Here is a 20,215-nt window from a genome sequence, read left to right as displayed (position 1 = left end):
AACCAAGAGCTGGATGCTTAACTGACCTGCCACCCAGGTGCCCCCATTTCACCTTTGTTCTTAAAGATTTTTTTTTTTCTGAGTACACAATTCCAGGTTCACAATTATTTTCTCTAGAAAATACTCTGCTAAAATATTCCACTATTGCTACTGAGAGTTCCTTATAACTGTCACTCCTTTGTGGGTGACTTCTTTTAAGATCTTCTGTCTTTGGTGCTCTGCAGTTCCATTAAGATTTATCTTGATATGGATCTCTTTTTATTTTATTCTGCTCATGTTTAATCTTCATTCTTTTATCTAGTGCCACTGTCAGTCCAAGCCCCTCTAATTTCTTCACATGGCCATCTTCTTCCTCATTAAACCTCATCCATATCTGGAATTCGTTAGACTTTTTCTTGCCTCAGGGTTTTTGCTCTGTATTTTCTTTTGCCTAAAACAACAAGTGGGAAGAGCCTTCCCACCTCTCCTTTGCCTGCAAACTCTCACTTCTTTAGATCTCAATTCAATATCGATTTCTGAGAGAGGCTTTCCTTGACCCCGCCCTCCCCCCCAGAGTCTACATTGCTACGATAGCTCCTCTAACAGAGCACCATTTTCCGTCTGCTTCATCTTTATCACACTTCACAATTACAGTTGACACTCAAAAAATGCAGGGGTTAAGGGCACTGAGCCCTGTGCAGTTGAAAATCCATGGCTAACTTCTGAGTCCTCTAAAACTTAACTACTGGCAGCCTACAGTTGATGGGAAGCCTGACTGAGAACATGAAGAGTCTATTAACACATATTTTGTACATTGTATGTATTATGTACTGTATTCTTGCAATAAAGTAAGCTAAAGAAAAGAAAATGTTATTAAGAAAATCCTAAGGAAAATAGATTTACAGTACTATACTGTATTTACTGGGGGAAAAAATGTGCATATAAGTGGACTCGTGCAGTCCCAACCCATGCTGTTCAAGGGTCAACTATATATTTACATGTTATTTGTTAGCATCTGTTTCCTCCATTAGTCTGTATACGATGTGGGGATAATGAATGCGCCTGGCTTTATTCACCATTTGGTATTCACAGCCTAGCACAGTGCCTAGCAAACAACAGGCGCTCAATAAATTTATGTTCAATAAACAAACGACCAAATGAAAATCCAACTTCCTTTACATGTCATATAACAGTGCTTCTAGATCTACACTTGCTACTTATTCCCTTTTCCTAAAATGCTACTCTCCTGGCCTGCGAACTCCTTATTCAGCAGAGAAACTCCTCTGTGAAGCCTTCCTTTACAAAACTTGCCCACACATGAGCAGAGTTTTTTGCTGCCTGTCTAGGTACCCCTAGAATCTCAACCATTGCCCTCACCCCAGTGTACTCTAATTACTGACATCTGCCTCCTCCTCAAGATGGAAGCCCTAGAGTCTACTGCACCTCACAGGCTGGGCATTCGAAAAATGCCTGAGGAAAAAGACGACTGGCAATGTACTGCAGGGGGGAATAGCTGATGGGGCCAGGTCTTTGAGGAAATAAGAAGGAATGAGAGCAGGAGAAGAAGAGATTAGCCTCATCAGAGATAATGTATGCCATTCTTCAGAAAGAGAATGAAATCGAGTGGGGTAGGGTGATGAAAACAGGTAGACTGTGAGAGGAAAAGGAAGTTGCCGAGTTGACTTTGTGTTTGTGACTTTGTGTTCTCAGCAAAATGTGAGGAAGCCATTCTTCTTAGAGGGGCAAGGATGGAAGCTCATGTGACAGTACCAGACAGAACAGAATAGCCACTTTGTTCAATGTCTTAGCAACAGCTGACTGCCACAAATTCCTTACCCAGTCATGCTTTACCAAACCCAAAGATGCATCAATAAGTGAACCTACACTGTCCCAGCTCAAAGTTTCCGGAGGAAAAATCTGATCTAAGTGGTTCCATCCTTTTAAAGGTCAGTCACTTCCCATTCAATCATTTTAAGGGAAGGAATCTCTGATTTAAACTACATTAAATCATATAAAGAAAGCTGAATGTATTTTTATTTTTATTTTTTTAAAGATTTTATTTATATATTTGACAGAGAGAGACACAGCAAGAGAGGGAACACAAGCAGGGGGAGTAGGAGAGAGAGAAGCAGGCTTCCCGTGGAGCAGGGAGCCCGATGCGCTCGATCCCAGGACCCTGGGATCATGACCTGAGCTGAAGGCAGACGCTTAATGACTAAGCCACCAGGCGCCCGTGAATGTATTTTTAATACAACATGGCCTCTCTCCCATGCCTCCTGCATTGAGCAGTATCTCTTCATATAAACAAACAAAAAGATTTAATGTTCCTTTCTATATCAATTTGCACAGCCTTCCAAAACACCTTGCACAAAGGAGGCATTCAAATTGTTTTAAAATTGAATTAAATAAGAGGTGTTTAAGTCTCTTAGTAATTCCCACAAATTTGAGGAGGGAAATATACAAATCTTTTTAAAATAACATAAACATGTCTCTCCTTGTGGAAGAGGAACGGGCAATAGAAAAAAAATAGAGCAGTAAGAGAGATGGGAATTACTCAAAAATGTTTTGTTGATCACACTAGTGGATTCAGTGGATATCTCATCAGACCTTTCAATTTACAAAGCCTTGACAACAGTAAGTGTGCAAAATTTGGAAGGGCTGGATCTATGGGAAAATAATGGGTGTATTCACCTTTGAAGTACCCACTGTTCCATTCATGTGGGTACCAATTATGTCTAAGCACTGTCTTCAAAAGCCATCTAGCTTCTATAGCTCTTATTTTCTTCCAATCTCAAAAACCTATTATTCTTTATACTTGAAGACCTCCTATAAGAACCTAGGGTCTAACCATTAAAGCAAAAGGTAAAGATATCCAATGGAAAAACTCAAAGTAATGATTTTATTATCTCTTCCCAGTGACCTCTCTTTTTCCCTCTGGGGGCCACCAAGAATACAGCTGTAAAGTCCATGGCATATGTACGTTAAAATACACGTGAAGCCGTAGATTAGGAAAAATTCACTATTTTATTTAATAAAATGCTGTAATCCCATCTAAGTTTTCCACATAGCTTCATGTTAACTGTATGTCTATAGGCTATCACATATTTCAGTTCTACAACAGTAAGGTTTAAACTAGTATGAACAAAAATTAAATAAATCCCATAACAGATAATAAAGAAACAGAGGTCAGGCTGAGTGGCTATGATGCCCTATAAAACTACAAAATTAAGCAAGGAAATAAAAACTTTAGTACATTTTAAAAGTGAATCAGCCCTGGGGTGCCTGGGTGGCTCAGTTGTTAAGCCTCTGCCTTCGGCTCAGGTCATGATCCCAGGGTCCTGGGATCGAGCCCCGCATCGGGCTCCCTGCTCCACAGGAAGCCTGCTTCTCCCTCTCCCACTCCCCCTGCTCGTGTTCCCTCTCTCGCTGTGTCTCTATCAAATAAATAAATAGGGGCGCCTGTGTGGCTCAGTCATTAAGAGTCTGCCTTCGGCTCGGGTCATGATCCCGGGGTCCTGGGATCGAGCCCCGCATCGGGCTCCCTGCTCCGCGGGAAGCCTGCTTCTCTCTCTCCCACTTACCCTGCTTGTGTTCTCTCTCTGGCTGTCTCTCCCTGTCAAATAAATAAATTAAATCTTTAAAAAATAAATAAATAAATAAATAAAATCTTAAAAAAAAAAAAGTGAATCAGCCCAAAAGAATTGAAGATAGCTCTATTCACAATAGCCAAAAGGTAGAAACAACCCAAATGTCCATCAACTGATGAATGGATCAACAAAAATGTAGTGTCTCCATACAATGGAATATCACTCAGCCATAAAAAGGAGTGAAGTACTGATCCATGCTACAACATGGATACACCTTGGAAAATGTTATGCTGAGTGAAAGAAGCCAGACACAAAAGGCCACATGTTGTGTGGTTCCATTTATAGGAAATATCCAGAACAGACAAATCCATAGAGGCAGTCAGTGGATTAGTGGTTGCCAGGAGCTGGGGAGAGGAGAATAGAGGGGTATGGAAGAGTGGGGAGTGACTGCCCAAAAGGTACAGGATTTCCTTTTGGGGTGATTAAAATGTTCTGGAACTAAACAGTGGTAATGGTTGCACAACATTGTTGACGTCCTTAATGCCACAGAATTATATACTTTAAGATAGTTGAAACAGTGATTCTTATGTTATGTGAATTTTACCACTTTCAAAAAAAAGGGGTTACAACTTTCCATTTTACTCTAGAAATAAGAATTGGAACACAGTCTATCCTACTTAACCTAGCATACACACTGAAAACCTTTATTCTGGCCTAGGGATTCAGAACATGGTTTTGCTGTCTATGCATTCCTTAGCCAAACTACTTAAACTCTCTGAACCTCCCTATCTATAAAACAGGCATACTAATAGCATCTATCTTACACAGATGTTGCAAAGATAAAATGGAGATAATATAATCTAAGCACAGTGACAGGTAAGAGTAACTGAAAAACAAGTTAGTTATAATTTCCCCAGAAACTATGCAATCTTCAGTGTTAGAAATAAAACCTTACCTAGATCAAAGATTGTTGCAGTATCATTTGTGGACCTTTGGAGGTCCCTGAGACTCTTTGAGGGGAGTCCATGAGGTGAAAACTATATTTATAATAATTGTAGGACATTATTTGTCTTTTTCACTGTAATGACATCTACATGGACAGTGCAAAAGCAATGCTGGGTAAAACTGTTGGCACCTTAGCATGAATTAAGACAGCAGCATCAAATTGTACTAGCAGTAGTATATTCTTCACTATAAATCCACAGTTTAAAAAAAAAAATCTAGTTTCATTTATCCTTGATGAAACAGTAAAAATCATCAATTTTATTAAATCTCAGGCCTTGAATACATGCCTCTTTTTTAAGATTTTATTTATTTATTTGAGAGAGAGAGAGAGAGCATGTGCAGAGGAGGGGCAGAGGGAGAAGCAGGCTCCTCCCTGACCAAGAAACCCAACAGGACCTGAGCCAAAGGCAGATGCTTAACCAACTGAGCCACCCAGGCGTCCCAAATCCATGCCTTTTTACTATCCCTGTGGGATAAACTGGCAGTATGTATAAAGCAGTTGGGCTGTATATCGAAGTAGATGGCTGTCGGGAGGAAAAGCACTTGTGAGATTGTCAGAGCTGGAGCTGAACTAGCCTCTTTGTCCATGAACACCATTTGTATTTGAAAGAACGACTGACAAATTACAGTTATTCAGACGTGGTTATTTGACAGACATTATCTCAAGAAAGAACTTCAAGGAAAACAGTATTTTTGGCCAATAATAAAATTCAAGCTCTCAAGTGAAAATTAGAATTTTAGAAAATGTGTATCTGCTACCATGAGCTTGACAGCAGCTTCCTAATACTTAAAGACTGTGATAAAATTAGTAGCACAATTAATACATTTTTAATATTGCATAATGAAATTTGTCAACATTTGGAAGATCTGCAAAACTCAGTGAACCAATATTTTCTAAATGACCAATACAAAACTGTACATAGGTTAAAGATCCAGTCAAAATGCAAAAGAGACCAACGGATTTTAACGCAAGAGTATGAAATGTTCACTGATCTCGTTTCTGATTTCACATTGCAAATGACCTTTTCGAAACTGTAACTTGTCAAGTTTTAGTGTAGTACCAAATATCCAGAATTATCCGAAAAGACTATTAAAGTACTCTTCATTTTCCCAAATACATTTCTGTGTGAGTCCAGATTTTCTTATATACTTCAATCAAAACAACATAATGCAACAGAATGAACACAGAAGCAGTTTTAAGAACCCACCTGTCTTCTATTAAGGAAACTTACAAAAATGTGAAACAATGTCTATCTTCTCACTAAATATTTTTGGTTTGGGAAACAGATTTCTCATGAAAAATATGTTATTTATGTAAACAAAAAATATCTTATTACTATTTTTAATGAACTATCAAATGTTAAATTTTGCAATCTTAACTTCCAATTAAGGTAAATATTAATAACTATAACCCATATAGAAAAAGGCTCTTTGGTGTCCTCAATAATTTTTAAGAAATTAAAGTGATTATGTGACCAAAAAGTTTGAGAACTGCTACCTTATCATTCACTGTTTTTGTTTACAAAACTGAAAAGTAATCTACCCCATACACAGCAGCCCTACAACATGGTGAAGACATTTGGACAGCTACAGCTTACAACACAAAGTAAATGATCCATACCAGATATCAAATTCCAACCTGGTAGAAATGTTTGGGGAACAAAGGAACAATGTGCCCCTAATTTTTAAGGCAAGGTCATTAGTATGCTATTTAGGCACATGCCAGGTATCTAAGAAAAGACAAATCTGGTCCAAAACACACACAACACCTGATTCTGTATCGTCTTTTCCTACCTTCCTCCCAAAATTCACTTCCAATTGAACTGAGATAGGAGATAATTGAGATTATCAATTTGAATTGAGATAAGAGAAACCTTACAAGGGATCCTCTACAAAAGCAAATCAATCTGGGGGCCTGCCTAGAGACTGTGATTTTCTCTAGAGGGCTTCTGGTTCAGTGTGAGGTCTGCTCTATCCTGCCTTCACAAAAACAAACTTCCAATTCAAGTTTGGCTCCTCTGCTCACTGAAGACCTTGACTAGACTAATAAATGGTGTTAATATTGGAAATGGCTCTGGATGTCTAGGCTAGCCTCAGAAATAGCCTGGGTTGCAGATCGAGAATCCCTACAAGTGATCTAAGTGTGATAATAACACTAGTAAAAAACAGTAAACATTTGTTGATGTGTGTTTTGAGGATGTTTGCATGCGCTAAGCATTGTTCTAAGCATTCATGTAAATTAACTTAATCCTAATAATCTTACAGAGTTATCCCCATTTTGTCCTGGTATTCACTAGATCTGCATTATGTCACTTTTGCAACTACCATACTAAAATGCCATCCTTCCTGCCTCCTATAACCCTGAAAAACATGAAGAAAGGACTGAGCTCATAAAAACTAGATTGCTATAATCAATATCTACCACCCAAGTAACTCGATCATTATCAGATTAAAATCTGATACTTTTTCCTACAACAAATTCCTCTCTTAAGATATTAGCTTCCTATTTTAAGAAAAGAAAGAATTGACACTCTCTACAATAATAAGGTCTCAAAGAAAAGGAATCAAAACTTGTTGAACTTCTAGGAATACTTTTAGGAACTTCTTGATGGAAGAAAAGAAGCATTCCAGAAACATACCTGTTGGAGCCATCTTTCATATGGACTTTGGCATAAAGAACATCCACCATGCCAGGATCATCGTTCATGTATTCTATCCCTGCCATCTCTACTTCTAGGGGTTTCCCCCCAGAAATGTCACTGCAAAGGAAAAAACATTACATTTTTGTAATTGTTTAAGCTGAAAGGGCCATTATATTTTAAACATGGTTATTATACATAGTCAAATATTACAAAAATGAAATTGTTGGGTTTTTTTTTTACTAACAGTATTATCTAATCATCCTTCTAATTTCAAAATTAGTATGTTCTATGCACACCAACTAGAAACACAATTATTTCCAAAGTCACACTATAGTTATCTCAATACCAGTTTATTAGTACTCAGAGGAAAAAAGCCAAGGAATGACAGTTCTGATTGACAAAGACATTCACTCTGTTGCTCATCTCTCGGATTTTATTTCATTATTTCTACAACCTGCAAACACCATTTTACTCATCTAACAATGGTGGAGGCATAAAGTAGTATCACATCTTTAACAGCAATTTGGCAATATTTATAAAAAGCCTTCAAGAATAGAAACCCTTTTTTGTCCGAGCAATTCAATTTCTAGGAGCCAAACCTAAGGAAATAATTATGAATTCAGCTACATATCCAATCACAGCTGATAAAGGAAAGCTCTTTACAGAAGAATTCCAACTGATAAATACAGAAAAATTCCAACTGATAAATGCAGAAGTAATGACAAAATTAGAATATCACCATTTTGCAACCCCTGACGAAATAATGGATGAAGACAATGATTAGCGATGGCTGCTGAAACTTAACAGCAAAAGATTGGAGAAATATAAGGAGATCCCTATAGAGGGCTGACCACACCTGAGCCCACTGATCAGGCTTACCACACAACACAAAAAAGAACAACCAGACAATACATACTTTCTGATATGATGTAATAGGTTATACTCATACTCATGAAAAATAATTTATGCATAGGGTTTGACTGAGGCATTGTTTGGAGCAGCCAAAGATTGGCAACAGATTAAATAAATACTCATTAGGGTTTTAAGAAAAGGTGCACAACAATGTGCATGCTATATATTACTATTTGTGCAAAAGATGGGGTAAGAAAATTTATATATATATATACACATATATGTATACATTTCCTTGTACATAAAATCTCTGGAAGGATAAAAGAAAACTGCTAAAATCTGTTGCCTTTAGAGAGGAGAGCAGGGTGCTTGGTGGGAATAGCAGTAGAAAGGGAACTCTTCACTGTATATCCTTTGTATCTTTAAAATTTTGAACCATACAAATGTATTATCCATTAAAAAGTTAATAAAAATATAGAGGCAAAAGAAGCCAAACACAAGTTTATCTACTGCACATATATGCAAAAGAAGCCAAACACAAAAATGTATATATTGAATGATTTTATTTATATGACATTCAAGAACAAGCTAAATTAATCTATGGAAACAGAAATCAGAACAGTTATTTCTGGAAGAAGTGAATTTACCGGAAAAGGTCATGAGGGAACTTCACAGAGTGATGACAATGTACTACATCTTGATTTGGCTGAAGTTACATGAGTGCATGCATTTGTTAAAATTCATCAACTACACTTAAGATCTGGGCATTTTACTATAAGTCAATTACACCTCAAAGAAAAAATACACACATACATATAAAAAAGTGTGAGAGCCTTAATAGTAATTATCTTTAAGTAGTAAGATTAAAAGTGATATTTTTGTATATCTGCAACTTTGACTTTTCCAAAACTAGTATGTATTACTTTATTTTAATTGAAGTATAACTGAGATACAATATTATATTAGTTTCACGTGTGCATGTTATTACTTTTCTGTTAAGTAAAGCCTCACCATCCTTCTTCTTCCCAGACCCCTTACACAGACTTATACTTCAACCAGAAATGGCCTTGCAGTGCCAAGCTGAAACCCAGTTAAAAATCAGCTCATCACCACAGTCTTCTGCAAGCCCCACGAGGCCAGGAAGTCTATCCATCTTGTCTACTCCTATATCCCCAGCACCTGGCACAGTACCTTCTATAAAATAGGTACTCCATAAATCTCTGTTAAACACTGATCAGATGTTCTACTCTAAAGAGAGAAACTTTTCTAGACAATTTTGAGAAGAATGTGGACACATCCCTATATGTCATTGAAAACCATGTGGTACTACTCAAAGACAAAAGGATGTTAGGACCCACCAAAAGGCAATTCCCAAAAAAGCAAAACAAAAAAGTTCTCTTGATATTGAACCAAGGCCATAGGGAGACCCTTTGTAGCCTAGGAATCTTCATGGTAAAGATTCTCTTAGGGGCGCCTGGGTGGCTCAGTCAGTTAAGTGTCTGTCTGCCTTCAGCTCAGATCATGATCCCAGAATTACCGAACCCCGCACTGGACTCCCTGCTCAGTGGGGAGTCTCCTTCTCCCTCTCCCTCTGCCTCCCCTCCTTCTCAAATAAATAAAATCTTTAAAAATAAAAAGATTTTATTTATTTATTTGACAGAGAGACACAGCAAGAGAGGGAACACAAGCAGGGGGAGTGGGAGAGGGAGAAGCAGGCTTCCTGCGGAGCGGGGAGCCCAATGTGGGGCTCGATCCCAGGACCCTGGGATCATGACCTGAGCCGAAGGCAGATGCTTAATGACTGAGCCACCCAGGTGCCCTCAAATAAATAAATAAATCTTAAAAAAAAAAAAAGGATTCCCTTAAAACTTCAAGACCATATTATTGCACAAGACCAGGATTTCTTTCAGTAAGAAACTAAATAACTATTTTGGGCAGATATTCGAGAAAAATTATTGCCTTCATCTAAGTAGCCTTATTACCACCTCTAATAAGTGGGATATTCCAAAACACAAGCCAAGCTCTAAACTACTACCTGAGGCCTGTAGCTTCAACCAACAACACAGTGTATCTCATTCCAAGTAAAGCTAAAGAATTCAATATGAAAAACTGCCATTCAATCCTATCAAAGTGCAGCCAACCAAACTTACATGAGGAAAACAGTTTAATACTAACCATACATTCCTCTACTGGCTTCAGCTCTAACCCTGCATAACCACACCATTGGTTTAGTTTCCCACTAAAAGGTTTTTACTGGGGGCGCCTGGGTGGTTCAGTCGTTGAGCGTCTGCCTTTGGCTCAGGTCATGATCCCAGGGTCCTGGGATCGAGCCCCACATCGGGCTCCCTGCTCGGCGGGAAGCCTGCTTCTCCCTCTCCCACTCCCTCTCCCACTCCCCTTGCTTGTGTTCCCTCTCTCGCTGTGTCTCTCTCTGTCAAATAAATAAATAAAATCTTTAAAAATAAATAAATAAAAAATAAAATGTTTTTATTGATTATGTCTAATGTTATACCCTCAAATTCTAGGGATCTATCCAAAAGAGAACCATGTGAACAATGTTTTTGTATCTTCTGTAAAATTCCTGTTGAAGACACTGCTCATCATCATTTTAGGTTAATATTTACATGACAAGTTTTCCTCGGATTGAGAAAGAGCAAAGGATTCTCTCCTAAAAACTTGTTATGTTCCTTTTTATCAGATAAGAACTAATAATAATCGATGTGTTTCCTTCTGGAATGTAGTTCAAGTATACCAGTGCTTGAAAACTACTAAATTCTATTCCTCAAGTACAATTATAACCTTTCCTTGGTTTTCAGGTAAACATTTTCTCCCATTCCATCTTTATGGTTTCTGAGCTCCCCGACTTTAACATTTCTTTTGCATGTATGTTCTCACCCCGAACCACCTCAAATCTTTCGAATGAGATGCAGTACCAAGAACAACAAAAAATAAAAACAATGAAACAGATCTAAAGCCTGCCTTAGGAGTACGATCAGAAACTCTTCTGACCTTCCCTAGGATTTACCAAGAGGGAGAGAAATTCGGTGGTTTGCCTGGTAAATGCTCTTTGTCTTGATGACAAAACTATGCCACCCAGGACACCAGTGAGCATACTTTTCAACTGAGTGACATCTGAGGCAATGATTAGGAAGCAACATTTGTCCATGGATATTTTTCCTCTTCTCTCCTTGTTCTTGTCCCTTTTTACCTTATTATTTGGTGTTACCTCAGGCCTATGGGGAACACTTAGGTACGAGAAAAGTGATACTGGAATTTAAAAGTACTGCATATTTGTCAGACTATATACTCAGAGCCATTGCACTGTTTGTGCTCTACATCTCACAAAGAAAAGTCACAAGGGAGACATTTAGAGCTTCAGCATTTACTGAACACTGAATAATTCATTTGAAATCGATAGAGCTACATGAGCCGTTAGCTTAAGAACTGAAATCAAAGTTCTGTTTCTGGTAGGTAACATTCCTTACACTCAAAAAACATCCCAAAATTTGAAACAAATATTCAACTACCCATTTCTTTAAAATATCTATATAGCAGCACAGTTTTAATTCAATCTGACTCTAGCCCATTTAACACCTCAATTTAAAAAGCCATCTAAGTACTACAGCATGTTACATATTAGTCTGTTCAATTTCAGTGTTTTCCTTTCTTATATTTTAATTTGGAAACTTTACATCATAAAAGGTTCAGATTAGAAAGGCCATTATTTACTGACAGTCTAAGTATACCAAGTACAAAGGCTGAGATCAAAGATTAAGAATAAGGAAGGGAAAAAAGTTAAATGACACATTTTACTCACCAGGGCTATTATATAAGTGTGTGCATGTGTGTGTTCGCACGCACGTGTGTGTGTTTGTGTGTGTACATGTACTTTTCTTTAGGAAACATTTTTTCCTTTTAGGGAAACAAGGCACTTCTAACCAATCTCAACAGCCAATTCTGATTCTCATTCTCAGAAATAAATTAATTTTGCACTATGTACTTTTTAAACAAGTTTATGCGGCAGAGGATGTGGGAGAAGAGGCCTGGGGAGGCTTACGTTACTTGCTGGTTTTAAATCTTTCCAGCTTTTTGAAAAAAGCATCCTCAAAAAATTTTCTGCCTGCACTGCAGATTTTTGGCAGTGTAACTTTGTCCTATTTCAAAAGCTTTGCTGAATTTGAGAAACTACAATTACTGTTTTCATCCTGTCATGTCAAAAATTCTTAGGAACTATTAAGGCTGCTCTTCCATTTCCTATGCACACCAACCCTGACATGCTTAAAGGGCTCAGATTTGGCATTTAGTCACCAAAGGCACCAAAAGACATAAAATGGAGGAACTCAGCTAAATCCTCCCATAGCTCAGGATAAAGCTTCAGTGATTAAAAACCTGTGACCTGATTTTCATAGGTAAAAAAACAAATACTTCCCTAAACCAATATTTTATCTACCTTTAAATTTCTTCTTAGCAAGATTATCCTAATGGCAGCCAAGAAAATGCAGCTGCTTTCAGTTACATTTAGCCAAAAAGTGATCTGGAAATAAGTTAAGGTATCAGGACTAACTCTTAAACCAGGTAACATTGCTCCACTTTGTAAGGTAAAGCATAAAGTTTTATCTTAGGCAAGGAAGTTGTAAATACTTAATTACGAACACCCAATTATTTTGAATTTTAGGTTAAGATGGAGAGAAACAGTTATGTCCATCAGTGAGCAAAGATCAAGACAAAGAAGTATTCTTTGCAGAGTGCAAATCCAATCAGCTTATGATTTTGCTCAAGAAAAATATCTTGCCTTCAAAACAACTGGAAAAGGAGAACTGGCCCACATATAAGTCATTATATTACACAGTTACATACACAACATATACATGAAAAAAATTTTAATCCTTTTACCTTGTCTTATCCAATGAACTAGGGAACCCATTTCTACAAGGCCATATTAAAATAGTATGAGACCTGAATATTATAACTGAATTAAAAAAAAACTCTTCAACTGAGTCAGTTTTCCAATTTCTCTTATTCTTCATCAATCTTAAGAAAAAGGAGCAAAGGGTAGGGAAGGGATGATTCTTTAAAATAAAGCTGTTAGGTCAGATATACATGTAAATTAAAATTTTATAGTAAAAAGAATAACAACTCTGCCCCCAGAAGAGCAATGTTTTCCCTGAGCCAAAACAGACTGCTTAGACAGTTTTTGGCGTTCTTAGAAAACTACCTGTATTTAAGAAAGAAAATTAAAGTGCATTTCTTGAAATACAATGAAGACCTTTGTAAGGAATCATGTTATATAATGTTTGAGTTACTCTGGTAACAGAATAATGGCTCTCCAGAGAGGCTCACATCTTATTCTCTGGAATTTGTAAATATGCTACCTTACATGGCAGACAGACTTTTGCTGATGTGATTATGGTTAAGGAGTTTGAGATGGAACGATTATCCTGGATTATCTGGGTGGGCTCAATCAAATCACGAGTCCTTAAAAGCAGTGAACTGTCCCTACTATGGCCAGAGATAAAGATGCGATAACAGAAGGGTCAGAGAGAAGGAAAGCTGCTATTACTGAAGATGGAGGAAGGAGGTCACTAGCCAAAGAATGTGGGTGTGGCCTCTAGAAGATGGGCTTTAAAAGCAAGGAAATGAACTCTTTCTTTGAGCCCCTAGAAAGGAACACAACCCTGCTGACACTATGATTTTAGCCCATATCAACTACCCCAAAGAACTATAAGATAATAAATTTTCACTGTTCTAAGCCACCAAGCTTGTAGTAATGTGTTCACGAGCATAAAAAACTAGTACAGTATCCTATACCCTATAACGGGATGTCCTGTTAACAAAATTTGCCTACTGAACTAGTATAATTTAAGGTAGTCTTTCCATAAAAATTTGTAAATACATGCTTTAAATCCATTTTAACCCTTTCAGACAATGGTCCAATATTAAGTGTTACAACTGGGTGAGTCAACAGACCTTGTTGCCATGTGACAAAAACAAGTTCGCCTAAGTGCAAAAACAAGTCTGTGATACCAAAGAGAAGCCAGTACAAGGTGACCACCCTTCCCCATTCCTGTAGATTACTCACTCAATGAATTCCTCTTTACACTGCTGTAGCATCTCACATGTCTGCTGGATCTCTTGCTCACTCAAAAGCACCAACATCCCAATGGTTAGGTGAAGCTTTTTGGGATTCTGGAAAATGGTGCTATCAACCCCATGATCCTGTTATCAAAGAGAGAAAAACAAAAAACTCAGCCCACATTAAAGTAAATGGCAGGAATAGAATTTAGAGTCCAAAGGTAAGCCCACATATCTATGACCAATTGATTTTCAACCAGATGCCAAGACAATTTAATGGAGAAAGAAGAGTCTCCTCAACAAACGGTGCTGGGACAACTGAATAACCACTTGCAAAAGAATGAAATTGGACCCATACCTCATACCATATGCAAAAATTACATCAAAATGGATCAATGACCTAAATACAAGAGCTAAAACCATAAAACTCTTAGAAGAAAGAGTTTTCTTAGGGGAAAATCTTTATGACCTTGGACTTGGCCATGGATTCTTAGATAGGAATTCAACAGTATGGGCAACAGAAGACAAAAATAGATAAATGAAACTTCACCTAAATTAAAAACCTTTGTATATCAAATGACACTATTAATAAAGTGAAAACACAACCTACAGAATGACAGAAATATTTGCAAATCATATATCTGATAAAGGTGTATATCCATAATATATAAAGAACACAACTCCGTAAGTAGAAAATAAAGAACCTAATTTTTAAAATAGAAAATGAACTTGAGGGGTGCCTGGGTGGCTCAGTCAGTTAAGCATCTGACTCTTGATTCTAGCTCAGGTCATGATCTCAGGGTCATGAGATCGAGCCCCACCTTGGGCTTCACCCTGAGCATGGAGCCTCCTTAAGATTCTCTCTCTCCCTCTACCTCTCCCCAACACTCAAAAAAAAAAAAAAAAGAAAGAAAGAAAGAAAGAAAGAAAATGAACTTGAGTAGACATTTTTCCAAAGAAGAAATACAAATAGCCAACAAGCACATGAAGATGTTCAACTTCGTTAGTCATTAGGAGAATGCAAATCGAAACCACAAAAAGGTACCATTTCATATCCACTAGGCTGGCTATAATCAAAAAAGCAGAAAATAACAAATGCTGGCAAGGATATGCTTAATGGGTAGAGAATTTCCTTTTGGGGTGATGAAAATGTTTCAGAATAATACAGAGCTGGTAGTTGCACAACTCTGTAAATGCACAAAAGGCCACTGAATCATTCACTTTAAAATGGTTAATTTTGTGTTATGTGAAATTTACCTCGATAAAAAAAATTTTTTTTAGAAAAGGAACTGGTAGCCTGATAGAATGGCATGCCCAAGAGAAACAAATGCCATCTAAATGTAGGCTCTAAGAATATCTTTTGCTCCTTTATGAACTTTGCTGGCCTAGAGCAACTGGGCCTCTTACACGATTCCTATACTTTCTATAAAAAATGCCGTTTCTATCTTAGCAGACACTGCAGGTAAAATATTATGTTAAGAATAAATTCTCCCAAGCAGAGAGATGAGTGAAAAATGAATTTGGAGAGATATCCAGACACTGGAGTTGCCACATCAAATACAGTCATCCTTTTTTGTCATTCATTATTCCTTGCACTTTAAAACATTTGTCTCTGGGTAGCAAAAATATTAAATATGTGGGAGCCTGGGTGGCTCAGTCGGTTAATCGGCTGCCTTCGGCTCAGATCATGATCCCAGAGTCCTGGGATCGAGCCCCGCGTTGGGCTCCCTCCTCCGTGGGGAGCCTGCTTCTCCCTCTCCCTGCCGCTCTGCCTACTTGTGCTCCTTCTCTCTGTCAAATAAATAAAATCTTTAAAAAAAAATAGTAAATATACTCATAAATCTCCCTTTTTAAAAAAACTGAATGAAAGTCACTTACCATTTTAAAGTGTACAATTTAGTGATATTTATTGTATTCACAATATTGTGCAACCATCAGTCTTCCTTAGTTTCAAAACCTTTTCATCCCATAGAAACACTCCATAATCATTAAATAATCATTCCCCATTCCCTATCACTCATCCCCTGGTAACCTCTAATTTGCTTTTTGTCTCTTTGGATTTGCCTATTCTGGATATAGCATATAAAAGGAATCATAAAATATATGACTGCTGTGTCTGGCTTTTTTCACTCAGTATGTATTCAAAGTTCATCCAAATTGTACCATGTATTGGTACTTCATTACTTTTTATGGCTGAATTATATTCCATTGTATGTATATAACATATAACATATAACATACAAACTTGTTTATTCATTCATCCCTTAATGGCCATTTGTGTTGTTTCCATCTTATGGCTATTATGAATAATGCTGCTATAAACATTCATGTACAAGTCTCTGTGTTACCATGTTTTCAGTTCTTTTCAGTATAAACCTAAAAGTGGAACAGCTGGGTTAATATAGTAATTCTAATGCTTAAATTTTTGAGGAACCACCGAACTGTTTTCCACAACAGCTGAATCATTTTACATTCTTAGCAGCACCGTACAAGGGTTCCTATTTCTCTCCACCTTTGCCAACACTTACTACTTTCCTTTTGAAATTTTATTATAGCCATCCTAGTGGGTACGAAATGGTATTTCATTGTATTTTGATTTGCATTTCCCTGTTGACCTATGATGTTGACTATCTTCTCATGTCCTAGCTGGACACCTCCTCTGGAGAAACGTCTATGCAAATTATTTGCCCATTTCCTATCTTTTTATTGTTGAGTTGTACGAATTCTTTAAATATCCTGATACTAGTCCCATGTCAGATCATGAATCCCTTTTGAAGGAAGTAGGTCTCAAGTTTCATTATATTCATCCTGCAAATGAAGACAAGAAAAAGAGTTGAAAATCTTCTCCTTCAACAAGAGCAAAGCAGGAATTTTATCTCTGAAGTGCAAGTTCTGGTCCCATAATCTGATTCTTGGGCTAATAAACCACCCCAAAGGCAGAGAAATATATCTATCAAACACAGATAGCTTACCTTCTGTTCTTGGCTTGCCTAAGACTGCCTAATTTTTGCCTCAGCAACAGGAGTTAACAGATTATTCATTTTCTAAGTGTTAATGGAGCTTGAGCTATCTTTATATCTGATGAAGAGTTTTGTGATTCTACACATCAACCCAAATTGCCTCACTTAATGGAAGTGATTTTAAGGAACAATCAGCTTTAAATGTGTCAAGGAAGGCTAAGTGCAATGTTTATCACCCCAGTTGCTCTAACCCATGGCAGAACCTGTCACTTTAGAAAGGCATGCTAAGTGTTAAAAAGTCCCTCAAATGATTCCAATATGCACAACTCCATCCCAAATTACAGTTGAGAATTGCTCCCCTAGTAATAAGAGCTAATATTTTTTTAGCCCTTATTCTGTTCCAGGCATTTCCTATGCACTTTACATAGACAAACAGCCTATGAGGAAAGATGTATTATCCCCATTTTACAGATGAGGAAACTGAGCTGAGGCACAGAGAAATAAAGTCACTTTCCCAAAGTAACACTGCTAGTAAGGGATGAGGCCAAAATCCAAACCCAAGCAGTCAGGCCACAAGCCTACACTTTTGATCAATATTATACTGCCTCACTAGTAACAGCCGCCTAGAGAAGGATGGAACAAATGTGATCATCACCCAGAGGCAAGTCCTCACACATTTCAACAAAGCTCACACAATAAATGGATCTGATCACTAGACGGAGAATAAAGCAAATCTCATTAATTCTCTGAAAAGTGATATTTGCCTTTCCTTGATGTGACACCACAAAAACACGATTTATAAAAGGGATGAATTAAACTTGATCAAAATTAAAAACTGTACTTCAAAAGACTCCATTAAGAAAATGAAAAGACAAACCACAGAGAAAACTATCTGGGAGAAAAATACTTACAAATCATCTATCTAATAAATATAAATACATAAAAATTCTTAAAATTCAATAATAAAAAGATATATAATTCCATTTAAAAATGGAAAGAACCTGAATAGACATTTCACCAAAGATATACTAATGACTAAGAAACATGTGAAAAGATGCTTAATATCATTAGTCATCAAGGAAATGCACATCAAAACCAAAAATGAGATATTGCTTCACGCCCCATCAGAATGACTACAATCAAAAAGACAGACAGTAAGGACATGGGGAAACTGAACTGCTCCCACATCACTGGAGTAAAAGGCCATGACATACACAACGCATTCTAAAGTGGTTCAGAAAGAAAGAAAAACGAGAGGAAGAATGATAAAACAGAATAAAATACTAACAATAGGTGAGTATGAGTAAAGGGTACTATCCTTAGCCTTACAACCTTTCTGTGATTTTAAAATTATTAGTATCGTATTGCTGCTGTAACAAATTACCACAAATTTAGTGGTTTAAAACAACACAAAGTTAGGGTGCCTGGGTGGCTCAGTCGTTAGGCGTCTGCCTTTGGCTCGGGTCATGATCCTGGGGTCCTGAGATCAAGCACATCGGGCTCCCTGCTCGGCAGGAAGCCTTCTTCTCCCTCTCCCACTCCCCCTGCTTGTGTTCCTGCCCTTGCTACCTCTCTCTCTGTCAAATAAATAAACAAAATCTTAAAAAAAAAAAAAAAAAAACCCACAAATTTACTGTCTTACTACCTAGCAAAAGAAAGCTCTAGAACTTTTCCTTCCTTACGTTATTCTTTGATAGCCTATCACTTCAGTCAACCTGAGTTCACTTGCCAAGAAAACACTGAATACTGGGAAACAAAACATAGAGAACAAAGAAGAGCAGGAAAAGAACAGACGGGATACCTTTAAAGGCCACACAATCTGAATTCTTTTGGAGAACCTTGAGTCATAAGCCTTCAGTCTTTAATTGTATTGGAAGTCATATAATTTATATGTAATCCTACTGGACAGTCTTTTAATAAATGGAGAAACACCCTGAATTTTAGTAATACCATCTATGAAGAAAGCCTTTTCTTTGACTAAATTACCTAAATTTACGGTGGAACCAAACAATCTTCAAGGCAATGGCATAAATCTCTAGAGCCACTATTTTTCTTTGCTTGGAATATATTATATTCCCACCCACAAGCCTCTTGACTGAAATGAATAAAGACCAACAGCAAATTCTTTACTCCGGGGTTTTAATTACACTGGGCCCAGCTCCAAGTTCACCATTACTTGGAGCCAGAACTATTTCACTCCATTAGGTGGGACAACCAGGCTGGCGCCTGAAAATTCAAATGGTGGTGACTTTCCACCCAACAAGCAGCAGCAAAGGGTGAAGTAACAGAATTCCCTAGGGCAGTTTGGTCTAGATGAAGAAAAAAAAAAAAGAAAGAAAGAGTTTCTTCATGGCTAAGTCATCTCTAAGGTGTTTCTTTATTTGTTAAATAAGGTCTCATCCAAGGAGAAAATGATGCACAAGTTACCTCCCCAGAAAGCTTGTGTGCAGGCTTAAGCCACAGTTCAGAGTTCCAAGTCGCATCCAAACTCAGCAGTCCCAGGTGCAAAACCTTACCCCTGTCATTCAAACGTCAGCTCCATGATCTACCACTAGCAAGTACCACAGAACTGCTATCTATCCGCATGAACAATTAACAAGGAATAGCGAAATCTAAAAATGTCAAGCTTGGGGAAAAGGCCAGGAGAGGGAAATATGGATTAGCCCACCATGAAGCATTCATTCATTCTCTCTGCTTCCTTAAGCCCCAGGTAGAACTCAATCATCCTCTCCGCACAGATGGGCTGTAACACAGGTGCACCCGCCAGAGCTGTCAGCTAGCAGAAGGGAAGCCCCTGTGCCATTACATAAGAGTTACAAGAACACCTAGGAATCTAACCCAGACCTGTACCACCAGAAGCACTCTGACTTGACAGGACATGCTGACAGCCAGAGACAAAACAAAACAAAACCAAAACTTCCTCAAATTATATTCACAATTATCATCTTCTAGGAGCTCCAGGCATAACAAAGGTTTGTGATTTAACTATAAAAAGCCTTTAAACCTGGAATACAGGGTCTAGGGTTTTAATTCCAACTCTGTTAAAAAACAGCTGTAATTACGCAAGCCATTTCGCCTCTCGCGACCTTGGTTTCCTCCTCTGTGACATAAGGGAGAT

General features: G+C 37.7%; 1 protein-coding gene across 7 annotated transcripts in view; it reads right to left on the bottom strand.

Moving 5' to 3' along the window:
* ASCC1 (activating signal cointegrator 1 complex subunit 1) overlaps positions 1-20,215 on the bottom strand; it is a 103,975-nt gene that overhangs the window by 54,577 nt on the left and 29,183 nt on the right. For all 7 annotated transcript variants that reach the window (XM_078077618.1, XM_036083901.2, XM_036083900.2 and 4 more), the window contains exons 6-7: positions 14,145-14,281; positions 7,211-7,330 (exon numbers count right to left, since the gene is read on the bottom strand). In XM_078077618.1, the coding sequence (XP_077933744.1) occupies positions 7,211-7,330; positions 14,145-14,281 (257 nt within the window). The remainder of the gene's footprint in view (positions 1-7,210; positions 7,331-14,144; positions 14,282-20,215) is intronic.

Source organism: Halichoerus grypus, chromosome 7, assembly GCF_964656455.1.
Source record: "Halichoerus grypus chromosome 7, mHalGry1.hap1.1, whole genome shotgun sequence".
Lineage (NCBI taxonomy): Eukaryota > Metazoa > Chordata > Mammalia > Carnivora > Phocidae > Halichoerus > Halichoerus grypus.
The sequence above is the reverse complement of the archived record's forward strand: the minus strand, read 5'-3'. Positions and strand labels throughout refer to the sequence as shown.